Below are 18826 nucleotides of genomic sequence, written 5' to 3'. Positions count from 1 at the left end.
TGATCCATTCCAAGAATATGTTTCTCAGTTCTAAGTATTGTACAATAATCTGCTGAATGATATTTTGACAAATGCTAAATTGGATACCACCTGCCAGAGACAATAGGTACAGCCCCTGGCCAATTATGAATTCAATATTCATTATCAGTGGGGGAAGACTAACATGGTGTTCTATCCTGAAAGCCTACCCATCAGAAACCTTGGTGAAGCCTTGAGAGCCTGCAAAGGTGGTCTGTTATCTGAAGGGAGGAAGGTCGTTAAGACAGAGTCTAGGACAGCCTCCATAGAGCACAGCCAAGCAGTAAGAGTCAATTAAAAGCACTGAGCCAGTCCTCCCTGGGCTGAATATCTTTGGATGATGAGTAGTGAAATGTAGGTGTAGGCTGAACGTCTCCACAAAATGATCCAGGCTAAGAAAAGGGAATATGACCCTCAGAGACTCACACTTAACTCCCCAGAAACCACTTATCCATGGCAGGAATGCAAAAGATAAATCTGAGTGAGGGGCAGCCAGGGGGCTCAGTGGATGGAGAATCAGGTCTGAAGATAGGAAGTTCTAGCTGTCCCTTCTGCCCCAGAATTCTGACAGTACCTTCTGCGAAAACCACCAGCTGCCTAGGAGACAGCCCAAGGCATCTTGAATTCTTGCTCTGCTTCTGATTCAAAGAGTGATGATCCATTCATATCCTGATTTCCCCAGGCTTATTCTGTCCCACAACTGAGAGTGAGGGATACAGAACAGAGGACAGTATGTTACTGCTAACAGCTCTCAAAAAGTTCAGAAGTTCCCGTGTTAGATGATGTGTATTTTCCCCTGGGCATGTTCCTCATTTTATTCATGCAGTGAGAGCTTATTAGCTCTTCTACTAGGTTTCTTCCTTAGCCACGTCCTAGCTGGGTGACTCCCATGGCCCAGCCCTTACCACTCTACTGCCTTGAAACCAGTACTTAGTATTGACTCTAAGATGGAAGCTGAGGTTTTAAAAAAACACTACTCGTGTTGGAGTGTTGAACTGAACTATGACCATTCTGCATGGAATACAAGAAGACAATTGGTACTACCAAGGCACTCCACCATGATGAACTCTTGGATTCTCTGGGGCCTCTGCAAGATTCTGGAGGCAGGCTTTTACTGGCTAGTTCTACGAACCCAGGGAATTTCCAGAAGTATGGGCCCTGCATTCAATGTGTTCCAAGAAAGGTGATAAACTGACTTAACTGCTTGCCAGAAGAGCATGTGCTGTAGCAGCAAGGCTTTGAAGCTGGTGTTCACAGACTTCTTGCCTCTAGAAAGGGACAGGAAGAACATAACCCACGTCTTGCTCAAATTGGTGCTAGCCTTGGCATGTCTCAAGAAGGCTAAAACCACATCCTCAAGGAGACCCACAGCCAGATTGTTTTAATTACACCCTGATAAACAGGCTGAGGGCTCAGAGGCTTACGCAGAAAGTTCAATGGAGTCAATACACTCAGTGCGGGACAATTCATTCTTCTTTACGTCAAGGCAAGAGTCTCACAGGCCTATCATCCATCTGTCAGTCAGTCAAAAAGCATTCATTAAAGACTTACTATGTGCTAGGAATTAAGCTAAGCAGAAGAACATAATTAGAGGCAGAAACAAAGATGGCGCCTGCCCTCAAGGAGCTTATACTCTTAATGGGAGAAGACAACAGGCACAAGAGAGCTGAAAGGAGGGAGGGAAAGACACTCAGGTGAGGAGCCCAATGGGAAATGTAGAGAGTCACAAGCAGATATCGGTGTCTGGAAGCCTTAGATATGAACATGTGGAGCTCCCAACTAGTCCTTCACTCACATAAGAGATTATTTGAAGGAGGCCTCAGCTCAGAAAAACTTAGTAGAGGACAAATGATGCTCTAATGCTCTAGTCCATGGTCAGGTATTCTGGTCATAGGGCAGAGTTCTCTTAAGAAGTCTTGATCTGGGGGCAGCTGGGTGGCTCAGCGGATGGAGAGACTGGCCTAGAGATGGGAGGTCCTGGGTTCAAATGTAGCCTCAGATGCTTCTTAGCTCGTGACCCTGGGCAAGTCACTTGACCCCCATTGCCTAGCCCTTACCATTCTTCTGCCTTGGAACCAATATATAGTATTAATTCTAAGGTTACCCCATACTAGTTAATTAATGACAATAATAGCTATATATTTTATTATATTTATATTTTATATTCTTTATATTTGTTTATATAGCACTTTAACATGAACAAAGCACTTAACCTATTATCTCAACAACCCAGTGAGTTGGGTACTATTCTTATGTCCATTTTACAGATGAGGAAATTTGAGGCAGAGAGCGGTTAGGTGACCTGTCTAGGGTCGTAGAGCTAGAAAGAGTCTGCTGCAAGAATTTGGACTTGAGTTTTCCTGATTCCAAGTCCAGCTCTCTCTATCTATTCTAACATCTAGCTGTCCCATGTAAAGTTAAAAGAGTAGGTAATTTGCCAGTCTATTAAATCACTCCAGAAAGTACCTGGGACCCTTTAAGGTCAATCCCCATTCTTGCTAGGGGATTTAGGAAGATTCCCTATAATATGGAACCAAATGATATTGGGAAGATTATGGATCAAGCTATGGATGACAACAACAACAACAACTCTCTATTGGTATGGTCTGAGGAGTCCTGCCAAGGCTGCCCTGGCTAAAGGGGATGGCTGAATCCAGAAGCTGCCTCCCTTCTTGGCTCACATACCTTCCTCCCCCACACAGCCTGATTCATTAGGTGGAAACAGTGGTTTTCAACTTAGATCATTTATTAGGCCCAGAATGAGGAATTCTGGCCAATCAGCCTGAGGATATTGATTTACCCCACAGGGCAATGAGAGAGGAGGGTTCAGGTGTGACATGTTAATGGAGAAGTGCAGGGACTATCAAGCCTGGCACCAGGCTGGCATATGATGGTCCTGCAGTCATGGAAGAAAGTTCAATACTTGTCTTGTTAGAGGATGCCCATTAACAGAGTGTATATAATGTGCATTTTTTTTATGAAAAATCAACATGTGATGTGATACCATGTGCGTATCAAGACAACAATTATTTATTAAATAGCAACTATATGCCAGGTTCTTTGATAAGTGATGAGGATATAAAAGGTACAGATAGTCTCTGCTCCCAAGGAGTTTCTAATCTAATGAGGGAGACAATCCAACTATGTACAAAGCTTTTTATAGAATAAACTGGAAAAAAAAAGTTCAGAGAGAAGGAACTGAACACTGAGGAGACTGGGAAAGTTTATTGAAGAAGGTGGAATTTTGACAGACTTGAAAGGTGCCAGTCAGAAGACCGAGGCAGGAAAGGAGAGCATTCTGGGGGAGAGGGACAGACAGTAAAAATACTGAGTAGGGAAATGGCATGTCTTGTGCAAGGAGCAGAAAGGGGGCCAATGTAACTGGATCACAGGGTACATGGAGTACATGGAAAAGAAGAAGGGCTAAGAAGACTGGAAATATAGAGAGAGGTCAGGACATGAAGGGCTTTAAAAGCCAACCAGAGATCCTGAAAGTAGTAAGTAGGAAGCCACTGAAATTCGTTCACTAGAGGACAATCACTGAGAGCTGAGTGGAAGAAGCATTAGGATGGGGCAAGACTTTATGCAGGAAGACCCTCCAATGGGCTGTTACAATAGTCCAGATGTGAGACAATGAGGGCCTGCACCAAGGAGGTGGCAGTGTCAGAGGAGAGAAGGGGCATATAAGGAGAGATGCTATAAAGAGAGAAATGACAGGACTTATGGGAAGTAAGAGCAAGTTCAGGATGACATCTGGGGGGAAGCCTGGCATATTGGAGGGATAATGGTAATCTTAACAGTAATCCATAAGTTAGGAAGAGGAGAGTGTCGGAGAAGAAGATGCTAAGTTCTGTTTTGAATACATATAAGATGTCCATTAGACAATTGGTTCAAGAAACCGAATAAGTATTTACATGTGACATATATTCCATCTATTATATGCAACTCAGCCATAAATTGCTTCTATATGCTTGAAACTTATAGGAATGGTCTACTATGTAAGATATCAATTGAATATTATATGCTATATACCTTTTTATGATATCTGTCTCAGGGATAACTGTGGCTTTTTCATGCAAATTAATGGAGTTTTTTTTTCCCAGAAAGAAACTATTTATTTATTTATTTTGATTTTATTTATTCAAGTTAAAACATTTTTCCTTGGTTACCAGAATCATATTCTTTCCCTCCCCTTCCCCTGCCCTTTCCCATAGCTGATTCACAATTCCACTGGGTATTACATGTGTCCTTGATCAGAACCCATTTCCATGTTGTTGATGTTTGCACTAGGCTGTTCATTTAGAGTCTACATCCCCAGTCATATCCCCTTGACCTATGTGATCAAGCAGTTGTTTTTCTTCTGTTTCTACTGCCACAGTGTTTCCTCTGAATGTGGATAGTGTTCTTTCTCTTAAATCCCTCTGAGTTGTTCATGATCACTGTATTGCTACTAATGAAGAAGTCCATTACATTAGATTGTGCCACAGTGTATCAGTCTCTGTGTACAATGTTCTCCTGGTTGTGCTCCTCTCACTTTGCATCAAATTAATGGATATTTTATGAAGTATGACTGTATATATTTGTCAAATATGATTTGTAGGGAATTAAATTATTTTTCCTGTGGGTACGAAATAATAATAGGGGTACATGTGATTGAAAAGACTACATTTTTGTAAGACTCTCAATCTCAACATGAGGCCTGATTGATGTTCCTAGGACTTCATTTCCCAGGTAAAGCTATGAAACTATGCCTTTGCTGCAGTGGTGAGTGGAGTGGGGTTGGGGGGATACCTACTTCAGGAGGGTGATAGAGACCTCTGGGCAGAAGGAAAAAGGGAAGCCACATGGGGAGGGACTGTAGTGATGCTATCCAGGAGATCAGGAGTCTTGACACATTCCTGAGACCCCACAGTGCAAGACAAGCAGACATCTGGACTGGGAAAAGTGCTGAGATTGCCTTGGGGTGAAAATTGAAGCCATAGAAGTTGATGAGATCATCAAGGGAAATTTTGGAGGGGGGTGGGGGGAGACAGAGACAGAAAGATATAGAGAGAGAGAGAGAGGAAGAGAGAGAGGAGGGAGAGAGGGGGGAGAGAAAGAGTTCCTATTTGGGGGTTCTGATTCTTGTAGATTGTTTTCCCAGGCTGACTGATTTGGTGGGAAGTGGAATGAATTTTTACTTATTTGAAAATGGATCTTGAGATAGGTTTTCCTGTAGACTTGATCAAATGCTTAGCTTTTGAAAAACATGTTCCTTGTCTGGTCTGCCAAAAAGGTACAAACAGTTCAGAGAACTTTTAGAGGCCCAATTTGGACTATGATGGAGTCCCTAATTAGTTAATGTATACTTATTCCCCAAATTACCCCACACTGAACCTAGGAATTTGTGCGAATCTACAAGTTGAAGGGAATACAGGACATAGAGGAAGAAGGGGGGAACAAAAGAAGGGAAAAAAGGACAGAAAAAAAGGAATAGAGGGAAAGCAAGCAAAAAAATAAGAAAGAATGGAGGAAAGAAAGGAAGAATGAAAGAAAGAGAAAGAGAGAGAGAAAAAAAGAGAAGGAAATGTTTTCCCTTCTCGCATTCTGTTATTCATCTTGCTGTTTATCTTAGGCTCTGTCTCATAGGCACTCAATGCCCTGCCCAGACATGATCTCATTCATTCTTACCACATCCCTGGGAGGCAGGGAGGAGATTGGGATCATCATCCCCACTTTACAGACAGGAATACTTGAGGCTCAGACACATACAAGGCAAATAAGTGGTATTGGTTTGGAATCCAGGCATCCTGAATTCCTGCCCCTGGACTCCCTACTCTTGGTTAATCACTGGGAACCTTGGAAGAGTCTGAATGGGGAAAGAACAGGTGGTAAATTCTATAGTGGCCAATCCATTAATTAATGAATCCATCAGGAACACTGACTGAGCACCTACTGTGTGCCCAGGCTATGGATGTGACAAGAGTATAGAAGAGGGTCTCTGTTTTCAGGGTGCTCTGAGATACAAGTGCAGGCAGGGAGAGTCTGGGCAAAGGGCCAAGGGAAGAAAGGCAAGTGTGAACATGGGAATCCTTACTGGCAGAAGCAGCCTTGGGCAGATATTGGACCAGCTAAGATGGATCAGATGCTTGAGGAGAAGGAAACACTGAAAGAGAATGGGGGGCAGGGGAGAAAGGGGAGACAGTGATATATCCCAGCATAGACTCTGTCCTGGGCCAACCTACCATTCTATACCCCCCATGGGATGCAAATTAGGAATACTAGGAACTTAAAGCAAAAACAGTTTTAAATATTTACCCTAAGGTGCTATCTACTCTTCCTCTTCTTCACTTAGCCATCATTCAATTCAACTCAATTCAATTATGACCTTTAAGTTATTTTTTAATATATTTTATAACATAAATTTATTTGAAATATTTTTTTAAGTTCCAACTCTGATATACAAGACAGCTGTTTTATCTTCCTTTACAATAGCCTACATAACAAAGGATTAATTTTTTTTTTCTTCAAATTTGGCTTCAGATACTTCCTAGCTTTGTGATCCTGGGCAAGTCACTTTACCCCAATGCCTAGCCCTTATCGCTCTTCTGACTTAAAATTGATACTAAGACAGAAAGTAAGATTTTGTTTGTTTGTTTGTTTGTAAACCCTTACCTTCCATCTTAGAATTAATATTGTGCACTGGTTCTAAAGCAGAAGAGCAGTAAGAGGTAGGCAAAAGGGGTTAAGTGACTTGCCCAGAGTCACACAGCTAGGAAGTGTCTAAGGTGAGATTTGAACCCAGGACCTTTGTCCTTCAGACCTGGTTCTCTATCCACATGTTGTGGGGGACTTGGGGTGATACCCTGGGGTTTGGGAAGTGTACTTTTTGCAAGGATGCATGTCTCCAAAACTTAGCTTAAAAATAAGAAGAGAAATTTATTAATTTAGAAGGTAATGTGGAATCTGGCCTGGAGGATAGTATAGATAAAAGACTGCCTCCTAGGTGGAACAGCATGAATGGAAAGCTGTCCTCCCAGATGACATGATTTCTGGGGTCTTTATACTCTTACAACAGTGGAGACATGACTCTAGAGTGGTGTGCACTGAGGCATGGGCAGTGGGGTTTGGTCATCTGACCAGAGTCTCCCTGAAAACATAGGGGGTGACCCTCATGGTTTAGGGGACATGGCAGGTAGATGTGTAAGACACACTCTGATGGTATATATCTCTCTGTCCATCTAAAGGAAGATCCAAGGAGGATAATCCTCTCTGGGTCTTAGCAGTTATTAGATGTTTTGGGTTAGGAGACACAAGGATAGAAGGGAGCAAAGGAATTTCCCTGCTTATAGTTTGTGTGAAATATTTCTCTGGTTTTGGACGTACAATGCCCATGCCACACTGAGCCATCTAACTGACCCTAGGGTAAGAGTTTAAATGTTTTTTTCAGTGAAAAAATGAGTAAGCGAATGAGTAAAGATGGCAAAGAATTGATGAGTAATGAATGAATGAATAACTAAATAAGCAAGGAAACAAGGGAATTAGAGGATGTGCTCATATCTGAGAGTGGAAGAATTGTCTTCAATGGGTTTTTATCACCAAGGCCCAGAAGAACTACTCCCAGAGTATTAAAATAACTTGAAATGCATTAAACATGGTTGATTTTCTTTGAAAAAATTTGGAGAATGGGAAAGGTGACACAGAGAGATAGATAATAATAGAATTAAGTACATACAAAACTGGTTGAATGACTATTCTCTACTTGCACTGACTTTTGCAGTTTAATAGCTATAGGCAAGGGTGTACTAGTATTTAACAACCAGCTCTTTGGAGGGGAAAAGAAAAAAAGGACATGGGACACCCTTTTAGTTGCAATCTGTATTATTAATCTTTTATTAAGGTATAAGAAAGGTAGGAAGTAAATACCAGAGGATTTTATATTTGATCCTACAGGTAACAGGGAGTCACTGGATGAGCAAGGGGGTGATATGATCAGACCTGTTCTTTATGAAAATAGTTTTGGCAGTTGATCAAAGGATGGATTGGATTGGGGAAGAGACCTGAGAGAGGGAAACTACTGCAAATGTCCAGGAGAGAGGTGATGATGCCCTGGATGACTGTGTGAGTGGAGAGAAGGGGACGTATAAGACAAAGATTGAGAAATAAGAGTTGGCAATGGATTGGATATATGAGGTGAATGAAAATGAGGAATTAGGGATACACTGAGGGTGAGAGCCTGAATGATTGGGAGAATGTGGTAATGTGTTCTGTTCTCCTCCCCAATAAATGAATTGTTGTTCATACTTCTTTCTTTCTTCTTTTTCTTTCTTCCTTCCTTCCTTCTTTCTTTCTTCCCCTTCCTTCCTTCCTTCCTTCCTTCCTTCCTTCCTTCCTTCCTTCCTTCCTTCCTTCCTTCCTTCCTTCCTTCCTTCCTTCCTTCCTTCCTTCCTTCCTTCCTTCCTTCCTTCCTTCCTTCCTTCCTTCCTTCCTTCCTTCCTTCCTTCCTTCCTTCCTTCCTTCCTCCCTCCCTCCCTCCCTCTCTCTCTCTCTCTCTCTTTCTTTCTTTCTTTCTCTCTTTCTTTCTCTCTTTCTTTCTTTCTTTCTTTCTTTCTCTCTCTCTTTCTTTCTCTCTCTCTTTCTTTCTCTCTCTTTCTTTCTCTCTCTCTTTCTTTCTTTCTTTCTTTCTTTCTTTCTTTCTTTCTTTCTTTCTTTCTTTCTTTCTTTCTTTCTTTCTTTCTTTCTTTCTTTCTTTCTTTCTTTCTTTCTTTCTTTCTTTCTTTCTTTCTTTCTTTCTTTCTTTCTCTTTCTTTCTTTCTTCTTTCTTTCCTTCTTTCTTTCTTGTCTTTTTTTTTTAACCCTTACCTTCTGTCTTAGAATACTAAGTATCAGCTGTATGATCTAGGTAATTAAGGTTAAGTGACTTGTCTAGGGTCATATATCTGGGAAGTGTCTGAGGGCACATTTGAACCAAGGATTTCCTATTTCTAGGCCTGGTTTTCTATCCACTGAATTCGTCTGGTGATATTTGACTTGTGTATGAGTTGGATTGATTGATTGATTTTTAAAACTCTTACCTTCAGCCTTGGAACCAATACTATGTATTGGTTCCAAAGCAGAAGAGTGGTAAGGGCTAGGCAATGGGGGTTAAATGACCTGCCCAGGATCACACAGCTGGGAAGTGTCTGAGGTCAGATTTGAACCCAGGACGTCTCATCTCTAGGCCTGGCTGTCCATTTACTGAGTCACCCAGATGCCCATGAATTGGATTTAAATGAGGCAGAGTTGCATGGAGTCATTGGCCTCAAGTCTAATGGCCAGACAGAAGTCAGTCTGACTTGAGTTGACCCAAGATACAGTGGATGATCTTTGCATCTTTCATGTCAGACCAAGCTCAAGCATCTGCTTCAGCTGCTTTCACAGCCCTTGGAGCAAACTGTTCTCATCCACCCATTCTGTAGGAGAACTCTTCACATGCTTGGGATAGACATCCTCTAATTCACCACCTGTCAGTTACCTTCCAGCTGGTTTTGCCCATCTGCCCAGACAGTTTTCCTGGGATGTGGCTGACGTGAGCATGCTTCAGCTTCTTGGAGCACCAGGTGAAGAAAGGCACCAAAGGCAGATGAGTAGCCCAGAAAAAGGCTCTAGTAGCTCTCACCTGAGGGACTAGGCCCTTGGAACACCCTATATACACTCTGCATAAATAAATAACGCATTTATTCAGCACTTACTATGCACTATGTGCTAAGGTGAGGAGAGGGTAGTATTAACAGGAAGCCTGGAAGAAGGGAGGTTTTAGGGGAAAGAAAATGAGCTCTGTTTTGGACAAGTTGAGTCTGAGATGCCTAATCAAAATAACCCTGGGAGAGAGGTGCTCCTCTGATCCCCATATGTCAACTAACAAGAGAAGTAAAGTGACTCCAAGTGGGTATTTATATTTGAAGGGCAGAAGACAGTATAAAGTTGAATTGGTTTAACTATGGTATAACCCCCAGGAAAGAAGGTAAATAAGGCCATAGTACTGGCTGAGGAAATGAGGCCTGCCGTGTAGACTAAAGTGAGAAAGAAGGGGCAGCTGGAGAGCTCAGTGGATTGAAAGCCAGGCCTGGAGACAGGAAGTCCTGGGTTCAAATGTAGCCTCAGATACTTTCTAGTTTTGGGGCCTTGAGCAAGTCACTTAACCCCCATTGCCTAGCCCTTGCCGATCTTCTATCTTGGAACCAATGGTGGAAGGTAAGAGTGTAAATAAAGTGAGGAAGAGAAGGTTTAAGAGGGGTGAAGTTTAGGGGCAGGTAGAAAGAGAGGTTTTGGTCCAATAGAGGAGTTTCAAAGTTTTGGTATAACAAAAACTCATGAGGATGGGATCAGAGCTACGCCCAGAATTTGACCCTGTGCTGTTTTAACATTTTTAATCGATGACTTGGATGAAGGCCTCACTGGTTTGCTTATCAGATTTGTAAATGGCAAGAAGTTGGGAGGGAGAGGGGTTGGGTGACAAGATCCTATTTATGGGATTTGGACTGAAGCTATGATTTCATTGATAGCGTGAACTCCCAGAGGAGGAAACTCCCTCTGTTCAGAGAAAAATCAGCATTTTACTCAGTCTTAGAGAGCCTCCTGGAACTCTGAAAGGTTAAACAACTTGTCCAGGTTGCCCCAGCTAATATGGGTCAGAAGGCCTATAATAATAATAATAAAATAATAATAATAGCTGGCATTTACAACCAACATTTACATTACAAATTTACATTTGCAAACTCTAAGGTTTGTAAAATGCTTTACAAATATTATCTAAAAAGAACTATTAGTCAGAATGCAGATCAAAGCATACTATTTTTCATTTTAGTTTATTTGTTTTTGATTTTCTAAGTAATCTTATAATAATGAACAATATGGAAGTAAGTTTTGCATGACAACATATATATAACCCAGATTAAATTGCTTGCTGTCTCTTGGAGAAGAGAAGGGGGAGACAATTAGGATCTTATAACTTTAGAAAACTTATGTGGAAAATTATTACATGTAATTGATAAAATGAAATATCTTAAAAAAAAGAAAAAACCAAATATGATCTCATTTGATTCTCCAAACCGAGAGAGGTAGGTGCCCTATTACCTCCAGTTTACAAATGAGGAAACTAAGGTAGGTAGCAGTTAAAAGTGACTTGTCCAGGGTTACCTTCTGTTAACTGAAAAATAACACAGAACTACCAAAGTGGTCCAAAAATCCAAGTCTTTAATCAGGAAAGTGATAAGTCCAACATTTGGCCCTTTCCTTACAAAACTTTCACAGGTTCTATAACACCCCCCCCCCTTCCCCCGGGGACTTTACCCCTGGGAGTGCCACCAAACTAGATGAGGACTCCAAAGAGCCCTTAAAGTGGGAAGCTTAAATACCTTTCTAGGCCATCATGGGGATTTAGGATGAAAAGGATAGTTGATTGGCTTTACAAAGGTAACAGGAAAAAGAGTAGTCTCAGACAGGAATAACAGTGAGGGGCTGATGCTTTACAATGGACACAAAAGGGAAAGGCCCAGCCAAGGGCAGGGCTACGGAGGTAAAGGACTTTGGCCTAAGGGGAGAAACCATTGGGACAAAAGAGATACTTAACACCTGGTGGGATTAGCCCTCCCCACTTAAACTACTTTAGTCTAGTTAGTCTGAGACTCCTGAAGTTGGACTTTCCCTCTGGGAGAAACTCTCATGTGACAAGGTCAAACTTGGGACTTTCACCTTCAAGCTAACTAAGTTGGGGGTCATCGAATCTTACTAGCCTATAAGTTTGCGGGCTTCTAGACTCCACGTGGACACTTCTAGGTATCAATAGGATTTGAATAGCAATAAAAATAATAGCACCTTAAAATCTGCAAAGTACTTTACAAATATCTCATTTGATCCTTACAACAACCCTGGGAGGTCGGTGTAATTATCATCCCCATATTATGGATGACGTTGAATTTAAGTGACTTGGACAAGATCACGCAGAAGAAATTGAGGATGTTTAGCCAGGAATCGGAAGTGGTTTGGGGGCGGAGGTGTGACGGGGGTTGTGTTCCAGCGTCAGAAGGACTAAGGCATAGAAGAGGGGCTGACTGTTCAGCTTGGATCCAGAGGCCAAGAAGGATGGATGAGCCTCGCCACAGGGTAGTACTAGTAGGGGTCCCCAAGGAGGGAATGCTTGCGTGGCAGCGTCGAGCTGGAATGAGAGAGTGAAGGGGGCGGAGGCGAGAGACGATAGGTGCACTGAGTAAAGGCACCGCTTTTCTGTGACGTCACCTCGGTGCCTTCCCACACCTCACTCCCCCTTCCCCTTGAGTATGTGACTTCACCGACCATAGCTAGGGGGCGGTTACATCAGCACGCAGCCGCGAAGGGAGAAGCGAAGGGGCAGCGCGAGCCGGACGGAAGTCTGAACGGTCACTGCACGGTCTCGGCTCCTTTAAGAGCAGACTCCACCTCCTTGTTCCTGCAGGCCAATGGTGGGGCCTGGATGGAGTGACGTCATAACAGCGAGGGCGGGGGGAGGAGGGGACACTCCTGGGGTTCCAGGGAGAGGCGGGGCCGGAGGCGGCAATCTGACCAGGCCAGGATCTATCCTCCTCCTCTTACTCCCCCACCCCACCCCGCCCGGCGTCGGCCTTTCGGGGCGCTGACTCTGACCTTAACCTTGACCTTGACCTTGGCCTCCCTGAGTCCTTGGCCCCCGGTTTCTGTCTGTCCCACGTGTTCCGCCGGGGTCGTTTGTTTATAATCCTATTTTTCCACCTCTTTTCCTAAGGATCCACCTGTCCCTTTCGTCCAGAGTTCCTGCCCTACCCCAACAACTCCCCTCACGTGACCCAGTCTGGTCCCCATCCTCAGGGTGCCCGCCCGTCCCACCTCTCTCCATCCCTGTATTCTTCCCGCCCCTGCTCTTCACCCCCAGTCCTTGCCAATGGCATCCTCAGGCCTGGCTGGGGATCTGAAGGCCATGCTGGGGGGCCAGGGACTGCCGGTGCTGGACTATGACTCTGTGCCCTCAAAGGGCCCACCTGTGCCTGCACAGCTCAGGAAGAATGTCTCCTATATCGTGCTGGCTGTCTTCTTCAACAACCAGGTGAGAGGCAGCCAGGACCCTGACTCTAAAGGCCTTTGGGACCCCCACACACAGATAGAGGTCCTAGAGCCCGGACCTTTCTTAATCCATGGGCTTGGGAAAGAAGATCACCCTTATTGGAAAGGTGGTGACTGGACAATCAGGCACTGTTTTCATTTCAACAAACCAACATTTATTAAGGTTTGATGTCCAAAGAGGTCTAATACTCCAAACAGTTGTTGAATATTTTCTAAGTCCAAGGCACTGTGCTAACTGGCACAGGGGATGGAGAATTCAATTCAACATTTATTTATTAAACACTAACTGTGTTGTGTGCTAAGGAGGCAGATGAGAAAAAAGGCACAATCACTAACCACAAGGAACTCACAAGCCAGCACATGCAAGTTAGAATATAATAAATGTATAGGAAAGATCCAGATAGAATGCAAAGAGAAAGCCTCCTGACTGTAGCTTCTGAGCTGGGTCTTGAATAAAGGAGGAAGCCTTAGCAATTGTCCTGCTTTTCAGTAAGCATTTATTACAGAGACAAAAAGACAAAACAGTTCCTGCCTTCAAAGGGCTTATTTTCTATTGGGGAAATAAATACTTATTGAATTGATATGGGGGAGAATAGGCTTCCCTCCCCCCCTTTACATGTAGAAATAATGACAATTACTTTCTGAAAATTTGGATGCAGATTCTTTCCCTCCCTTCCCTTGCCCCCTCCCCCCAAATAGTCTGATATCGATTATTCCAGTGCTTTCATGAATTACATATTTCCATATCACTCATGCTGTGACAGAAGACATCACACAATAAAAAACATATGAAGGAAATAAAGTGGAAGATAGCATGCTTTGGGCTGCGGTGAGATTCCACCCGGTTCTTCTTTGGCTGTGGACAGCATTTTTCTTCATGAGTCCCTTGGGGATGTCTTGGAGATTTGCTTTGCTGGTAATTGTTTAATTCTTCACAGTTGATCGTTCATATTTCTAGAATAGGCATTTTTTAAGCCTCTACTATGTGTCTATGTGCTAGTGCTTTACAAGTATGATCTCATTTGATCCCTACAATCCTGGGAGGTAAGTACTATCATTACCCTTATTTTACATTTGAGGAAACTGAGGTAGAGGTTAAATAAGCTACTTGCCCAGTGTCCTACATAAGTTTCTGAGGTCAAATTTGAACTCAAGTCTTCCTGACTCCAGGCCTAATACTTGTTTCACTTTGCAATCTAGCTGTCTCAAGGAGAGAATTAATTAAAGATTATTTAAGTTTGCAACTTTGTGTGGCTGGGAGGTTGGTAGTATCATTAACAGAAATAGAGAAGTCAGGAAGAAAGGCAGGTTTTCTTGAGGCAAGATGAGGAGTTCAGTTTGGGTCACACTGACTTTGAAGCTCAGACAGGACATCTTGATATGGGAGGTATCAAGCAGGCAGATGGAAGTCCTGGATTGGCATGCAAGGGAGGAGTCGAATCTGGAGATAAAGATTTGGGAGTCATCTGCCTTGAGGTGAAAATTGAAGCCAAGGGTGTTGATGAGATCATCCAGGGAACATTTGTAGAAAGACAAAGAGGCAGATATGGAGAGAGAAAGAGACTAGAAGGGAGGGAGGGAGGGAGAAAGAGAGACAGAGAATGGTAGAAAGAAGAGAGAGGGAGGGGAGGAAGACAGAAAGAGGAAGGGAGAGTGACACAGAGGGAGGGAGGGAGGTCAGATACTAAAAGAAAAAGAAGGAAGGGAGAGAGACAGAAGAGAGAGATGGGGAATGAAGAGAGAGGGAGAGAGGGGTAGATTCTGAGAGAGACAAGCAGATAATAAGAGACAGATGAGACAGAGAAGAGAGAGACTAAGAGTACTAAGTGAGAAACATACTAAAAGGAGAAAAGTGAGGAGCCTTTTCTTACCACCACCACCCCCAGGTGTTTTTAAGCATCTGGGAAAGGAACCTCCTGAGAGAGAAGACTAGAAAGTGACTGATCAAAAAGCAAGATTAGAAGTATGTATTCTTTCTAAAGAGAAAAAAAAATAGTTTGAGGACATAGCAGAGGTAAAAGAGAGTTTTTGAAGTTAAGGGGAGACCTGAATGTGTTTGTAAGTAGAAGCAGTCAGGAAAAAGGAAGAGCCCAAAGATGGGAGAGTGTACATTTGAACAGGTCCTGAAGAAGGTGGGAGAAGATGGAGTCAAGGGCACAGGTGGCCAGAAAGGGAGCCCTGTCTTCCTCAGAGACCAGAGGAAAGGAGAAGGATATAGCTTGTGACACAGACTTTGAGGTGTGAAGGAAGAGAGTTTAGGGAATTTTCAGGCAGATTTTACCTCCTACTTGACTGAGAAGATTGAGGCCAACTACTGACAAGTGAGTGGGGTGAGAGTGGAATTGGGGGTTTGAGGAGAAAGGAAGTTGGGAATGCTTGGGGAGGGGAATGTGATTCAGAATCAGTAAACAATCAGAAAAATTGCCATTCATCAAGGGAGGGCCCAGTTAAGGTTTATTAGCATACATTTCTAGGACCCCATCAGGACATTTTCATTACTTCTGCTTTAAGACAACTCAGGAATAGGAGCAGAGAAGAAAGAAGGAGCTCATCCACAGATAGGATTTTAAATTAGCAGGGCAAGAAAGCCAAAGGACAAAGACATTCGAGGATGTAGAATAGAACTTTGAAAGAATTGACCCTGTGGTCAAGATGGGGTAGGGAGGCAAATGAAGTCAGAAGAGGATGTGGCTGACAGAATAGGGAGAGATCAGATGACCAAAAGTCATGAAGAGGAGGCTTTCTGGAGGAGATGGAAGTGCTTTATTTCAAAGATGAGAATTTCCTAATTTATGATCTCTAAGGTAGAACACTTTCAAGTAATGGCAAGAACACAATCATGTAAGATTGACCACCCAAGTGGTGAGTGGCTATGGGAGATTAGGGATAGAAGTCATCAGAGTTGAGGCAGGGCAGAATTTGTGAGGTTCAAGGTATTAAAATAATGAGGATGATGACAGCTGACATTTAAGGTTTGCTGGGTAAGGTTTAAAGTCAGTGGAGCAGCAATTGGTAAGCACCTGCTATGTGCCAGGCACAGTGGTAAACAATGGGAGTACAAAGAAAGATTAAAAATCAGACCCTTGCTGTCAAGGAGCTCTCAGACTAATGGGAGAGCCAAAATATAACTATATACAGACAAGATATGTATAGGCAGGATAAATTGGAGATGATCAACAAAGGGAAGGCAGAGTGGACTTGTACATACATATCTCATTTGATCTTTACCGCTTTGTGAGGTAGACTCCTCAAAACAAGTCAGAGATATTTCTTAATAGCTTAAAATCTAGCAGGGAGGGCAGAACAGACACTTATGGGGAATGAGGCTCCTGTAAACCTGCTTTCCAAAGGGAACTTGCTGAAATGGAGGGGAGTCAACATGTTTCAGACTCCATGGAATATCAGGGGCAATCCTAGCAAATAGTGCTCTGGTGATTTCATGCCTGCCATATAAATCCCTACTACAGTATTTGAGACATCTCTTAAGTTCCTGGTTGGGAGAAGGGAAGGTCTTCATGCTTGACAAACCCAGAGAGGTCTTGGTAGGGACTGTGGACCTTTTTGATGGAGGATAAGAAAGTGAATGTGCTATTTGTCTTGCCTGAAAATCAATCCTCGGGGAATGGACCATGGTTGGGATGGGAGGTTTTCTTTCTTTCCATAGGGTGAAGTGTTAATGATCCAGGAAGCCAAAAGAGAGTGCCACGGATCTTGGTATCTACCTGCTGGGAGGATGGAGGCTGGAGAAACTATTCTAGAGGCACTGAGACGGGAGGTGAAGGAGGAGGCAGGTCTGGAGTGTGAGCCATTGACACTACTGGCAGTGGAAGAGCGAGGTCCCCGATGGATCCGCTTTGCTTTCCTCGCCCAGCCCACAGGTACCCATCCCCAATATGGTAGGCAGTGGGCAGGAAGCACCTCACTTCCCTGTTGTTTCCTCAGACTTCACATACTGACTGTCCTAAAATAATCTTGACTAGTATAAATCTCTGTGCCAAAGAGGACATTTTTTTTTCATGTCTGATACTTACTTCTCCCTTCTCTCAGGTGGGATCCTGAAGACTACTGAGGAGGCAGATGAGGAGTCCCTGCAAGCTCAATGGTACCCTCAAGCCTCCTTGCCCACTCCACTTCGTTCCCATGACATCCTGCCTCTCATAAGACTGGGTTCCCACTATTATGAGAAAGCTAGATACCCTTCTATTCTGCCTCAAGAACTTCCCTGCAAGCTTATCTGCCAGCGGCTCATAGCAGCCTTTGCCAGTGCCAAGAATATCTGGGTGCTGGCAGGTACAGTAGGCAGTCTCCATTTGCCCATCACAGCCTGTGGACCTACCCTATCAGACCAGAATGGTAGCCTAATGGTGTCTATGTTTCGACTCCTTAAAGAGTGCTTGGCACTGCCCCAGCTGATAGTGAAGACCCAGGGGATAGTAGGGCTGCAACATCTGGGCAAGAACCATGCTGATGGTATCTGCCTGAATGTACTGGTAACAGTGGCCCATAAAAACCCAGGTGTCTTGGACAAACCACCTGAGATTCGAGGAAACAGCTTCTCCTGGTGGCAGGTGGAAGAGGAAGGCTTGCGAAGTCACCTCCTACAGAGACTTCAAGAAGTGTCTGTTGTCCCCATCCACAGTTGAGATGCTGGGAAATGAGCACGTGTTTAGGCACTGATGCCATTCAGCCATGATTTTGAATCTTCTAGGTTGCCCGAGTCCACAGTGATCTTCCTGAGGGCAGATAAGGGCCTTTGGTTCTCGGGTCACCGTCTTTCTAACAACCTATAAGTGCTGCCTTTTGCTTGCCAAAAAGGACAATGACTGAACTTGGGCAGAGTTCAGAGCCCAATGACTGGTCACCAAAGACAGATTGAAAGCCTACTCATATTAGAGTCTGAGGCTATTAAAACAGCTTGGCTGCAGATGGAAGCCATGCCTACTAATCCCTAGTGACAGTTTGGCCAATGGTAACACCTTTATCTTCTTGCACAGTGCTGAAGCCTGTGTCTGTAAGTAGAAGGGTAAAATGGAGGCGTCTCCAGTGCTGCAGGGTGCCCCTTTCTGAGTAAATGGGTGTCTGACCATATCATTGCCCTGCTCAAAGATAGTTCTATATTAACTTGTACCCCTGGTATCTATGGCCTTCTACGACCCGACTTGTTCTTAAGCTTCTAGCTTTATTTCATACTTGCTCCATTCATGAAGTCTACATTCCCACCAAACCAGACTACTAGCTATGATGGAACTCATCTCCCCTCTCTGTGTATTTATATGAATTTAAGAGTGCCCTTCTTCATCTCTAGCTGTCGGGAATCTTTGACTACTTCATGGATAAGCTCAGGTGCCACTTCCCCTTGAAGTAGTTATGCCCCCCCCCAGTTAATTCTTTCATTTACCTTGTATTAAGCTTCTGTATGTGTCTGTCCTTATGGTAGAAATGTAAGCTCCTTGAAGGCAGGGACCTTTGCCATGTTTCCTTATATCCAATCATACACATAGTATATAAGTGCTTAATAAATGTTGAATCAAATTCCCCTTGATGCCTGCCTGGGTGACTTTGTGAAGCAAAGGCAGGGGTGTTTTAGTTGTACTTTCACAAGTTTGGTGGTACCTTCTCTGGTCTGGGTGAAAGCTGGTCCTGCTTGGGTGGTCTGGGGTTCTTGAATCACAGGAAGAGAAGACATGGGTCTATGACCCTTAATGGGGGCTCCCCT

General features: G+C 43.6%; 1 protein-coding gene across 2 annotated transcripts; it reads left to right on the top strand.

Moving 5' to 3' along the window:
* Nucleotides 1-12073: 12073 nt before the first annotated feature.
* Nucleotides 12074-18647, top strand: NUDT18 (nudix hydrolase 18). Of its 2 annotated transcripts, XM_001381940.4 has the most exons (4): nucleotides 12074-12476; nucleotides 12776-13093; nucleotides 16775-16988; nucleotides 17158-18647. In XM_001381940.4, the coding sequence occupies exons 2-4, from the start codon at nucleotides 12932-12934 to the stop codon at nucleotides 17751-17753; spliced, it is 972 nt and encodes a 323-aa protein (XP_001381977.2). In that variant the 5' UTR covers nucleotides 12074-12476; nucleotides 12776-12931; the 3' UTR covers nucleotides 17754-18647. The 2 variants fall into 2 exon arrangements, with proteins under 2 accessions (XP_001381977.2, XP_056669658.1); XM_056813680.1 differs by lacking the exons at nucleotides 12074-12476; nucleotides 12776-13093 and adding an exon at nucleotides 13100-15431.
* Nucleotides 18648-18826: the final 179 nt, after the last annotated feature.

This window comes from Monodelphis domestica, chromosome 1 (genome assembly GCF_027887165.1).
Source record: "Monodelphis domestica isolate mMonDom1 chromosome 1, mMonDom1.pri, whole genome shotgun sequence".
Taxonomy (NCBI): domain Eukaryota; kingdom Metazoa; phylum Chordata; class Mammalia; order Didelphimorphia; family Didelphidae; genus Monodelphis; species Monodelphis domestica.
Note: the sequence above shows the minus strand (reverse complement) of the source record. Positions and strands in the feature narration are given on the sequence as shown.

Excerpts from the sequence above, each read along its gene's own strand:
- NUDT18 (XM_001381940.4), top strand. The coding sequence starts at position 12,932 with ATGGCATCCTCAGGCCTGGCTGGGGATCTGAAGGCCATGCTGGGGGGC. Across the intron at positions 13,094-16,774 it reads CTGTCTTCTTCAACAACCAG|GGTGAAGTGTTAATGATCCA; the intron begins GTGAGAGGCAGC and ends TTCTTTCCATAG. Across the intron at positions 16,989-17,157 it reads TTTCCTCGCCCAGCCCACAG|GTGGGATCCTGAAGACTACT; the intron begins GTACCCATCCCC and ends CCCTTCTCTCAG.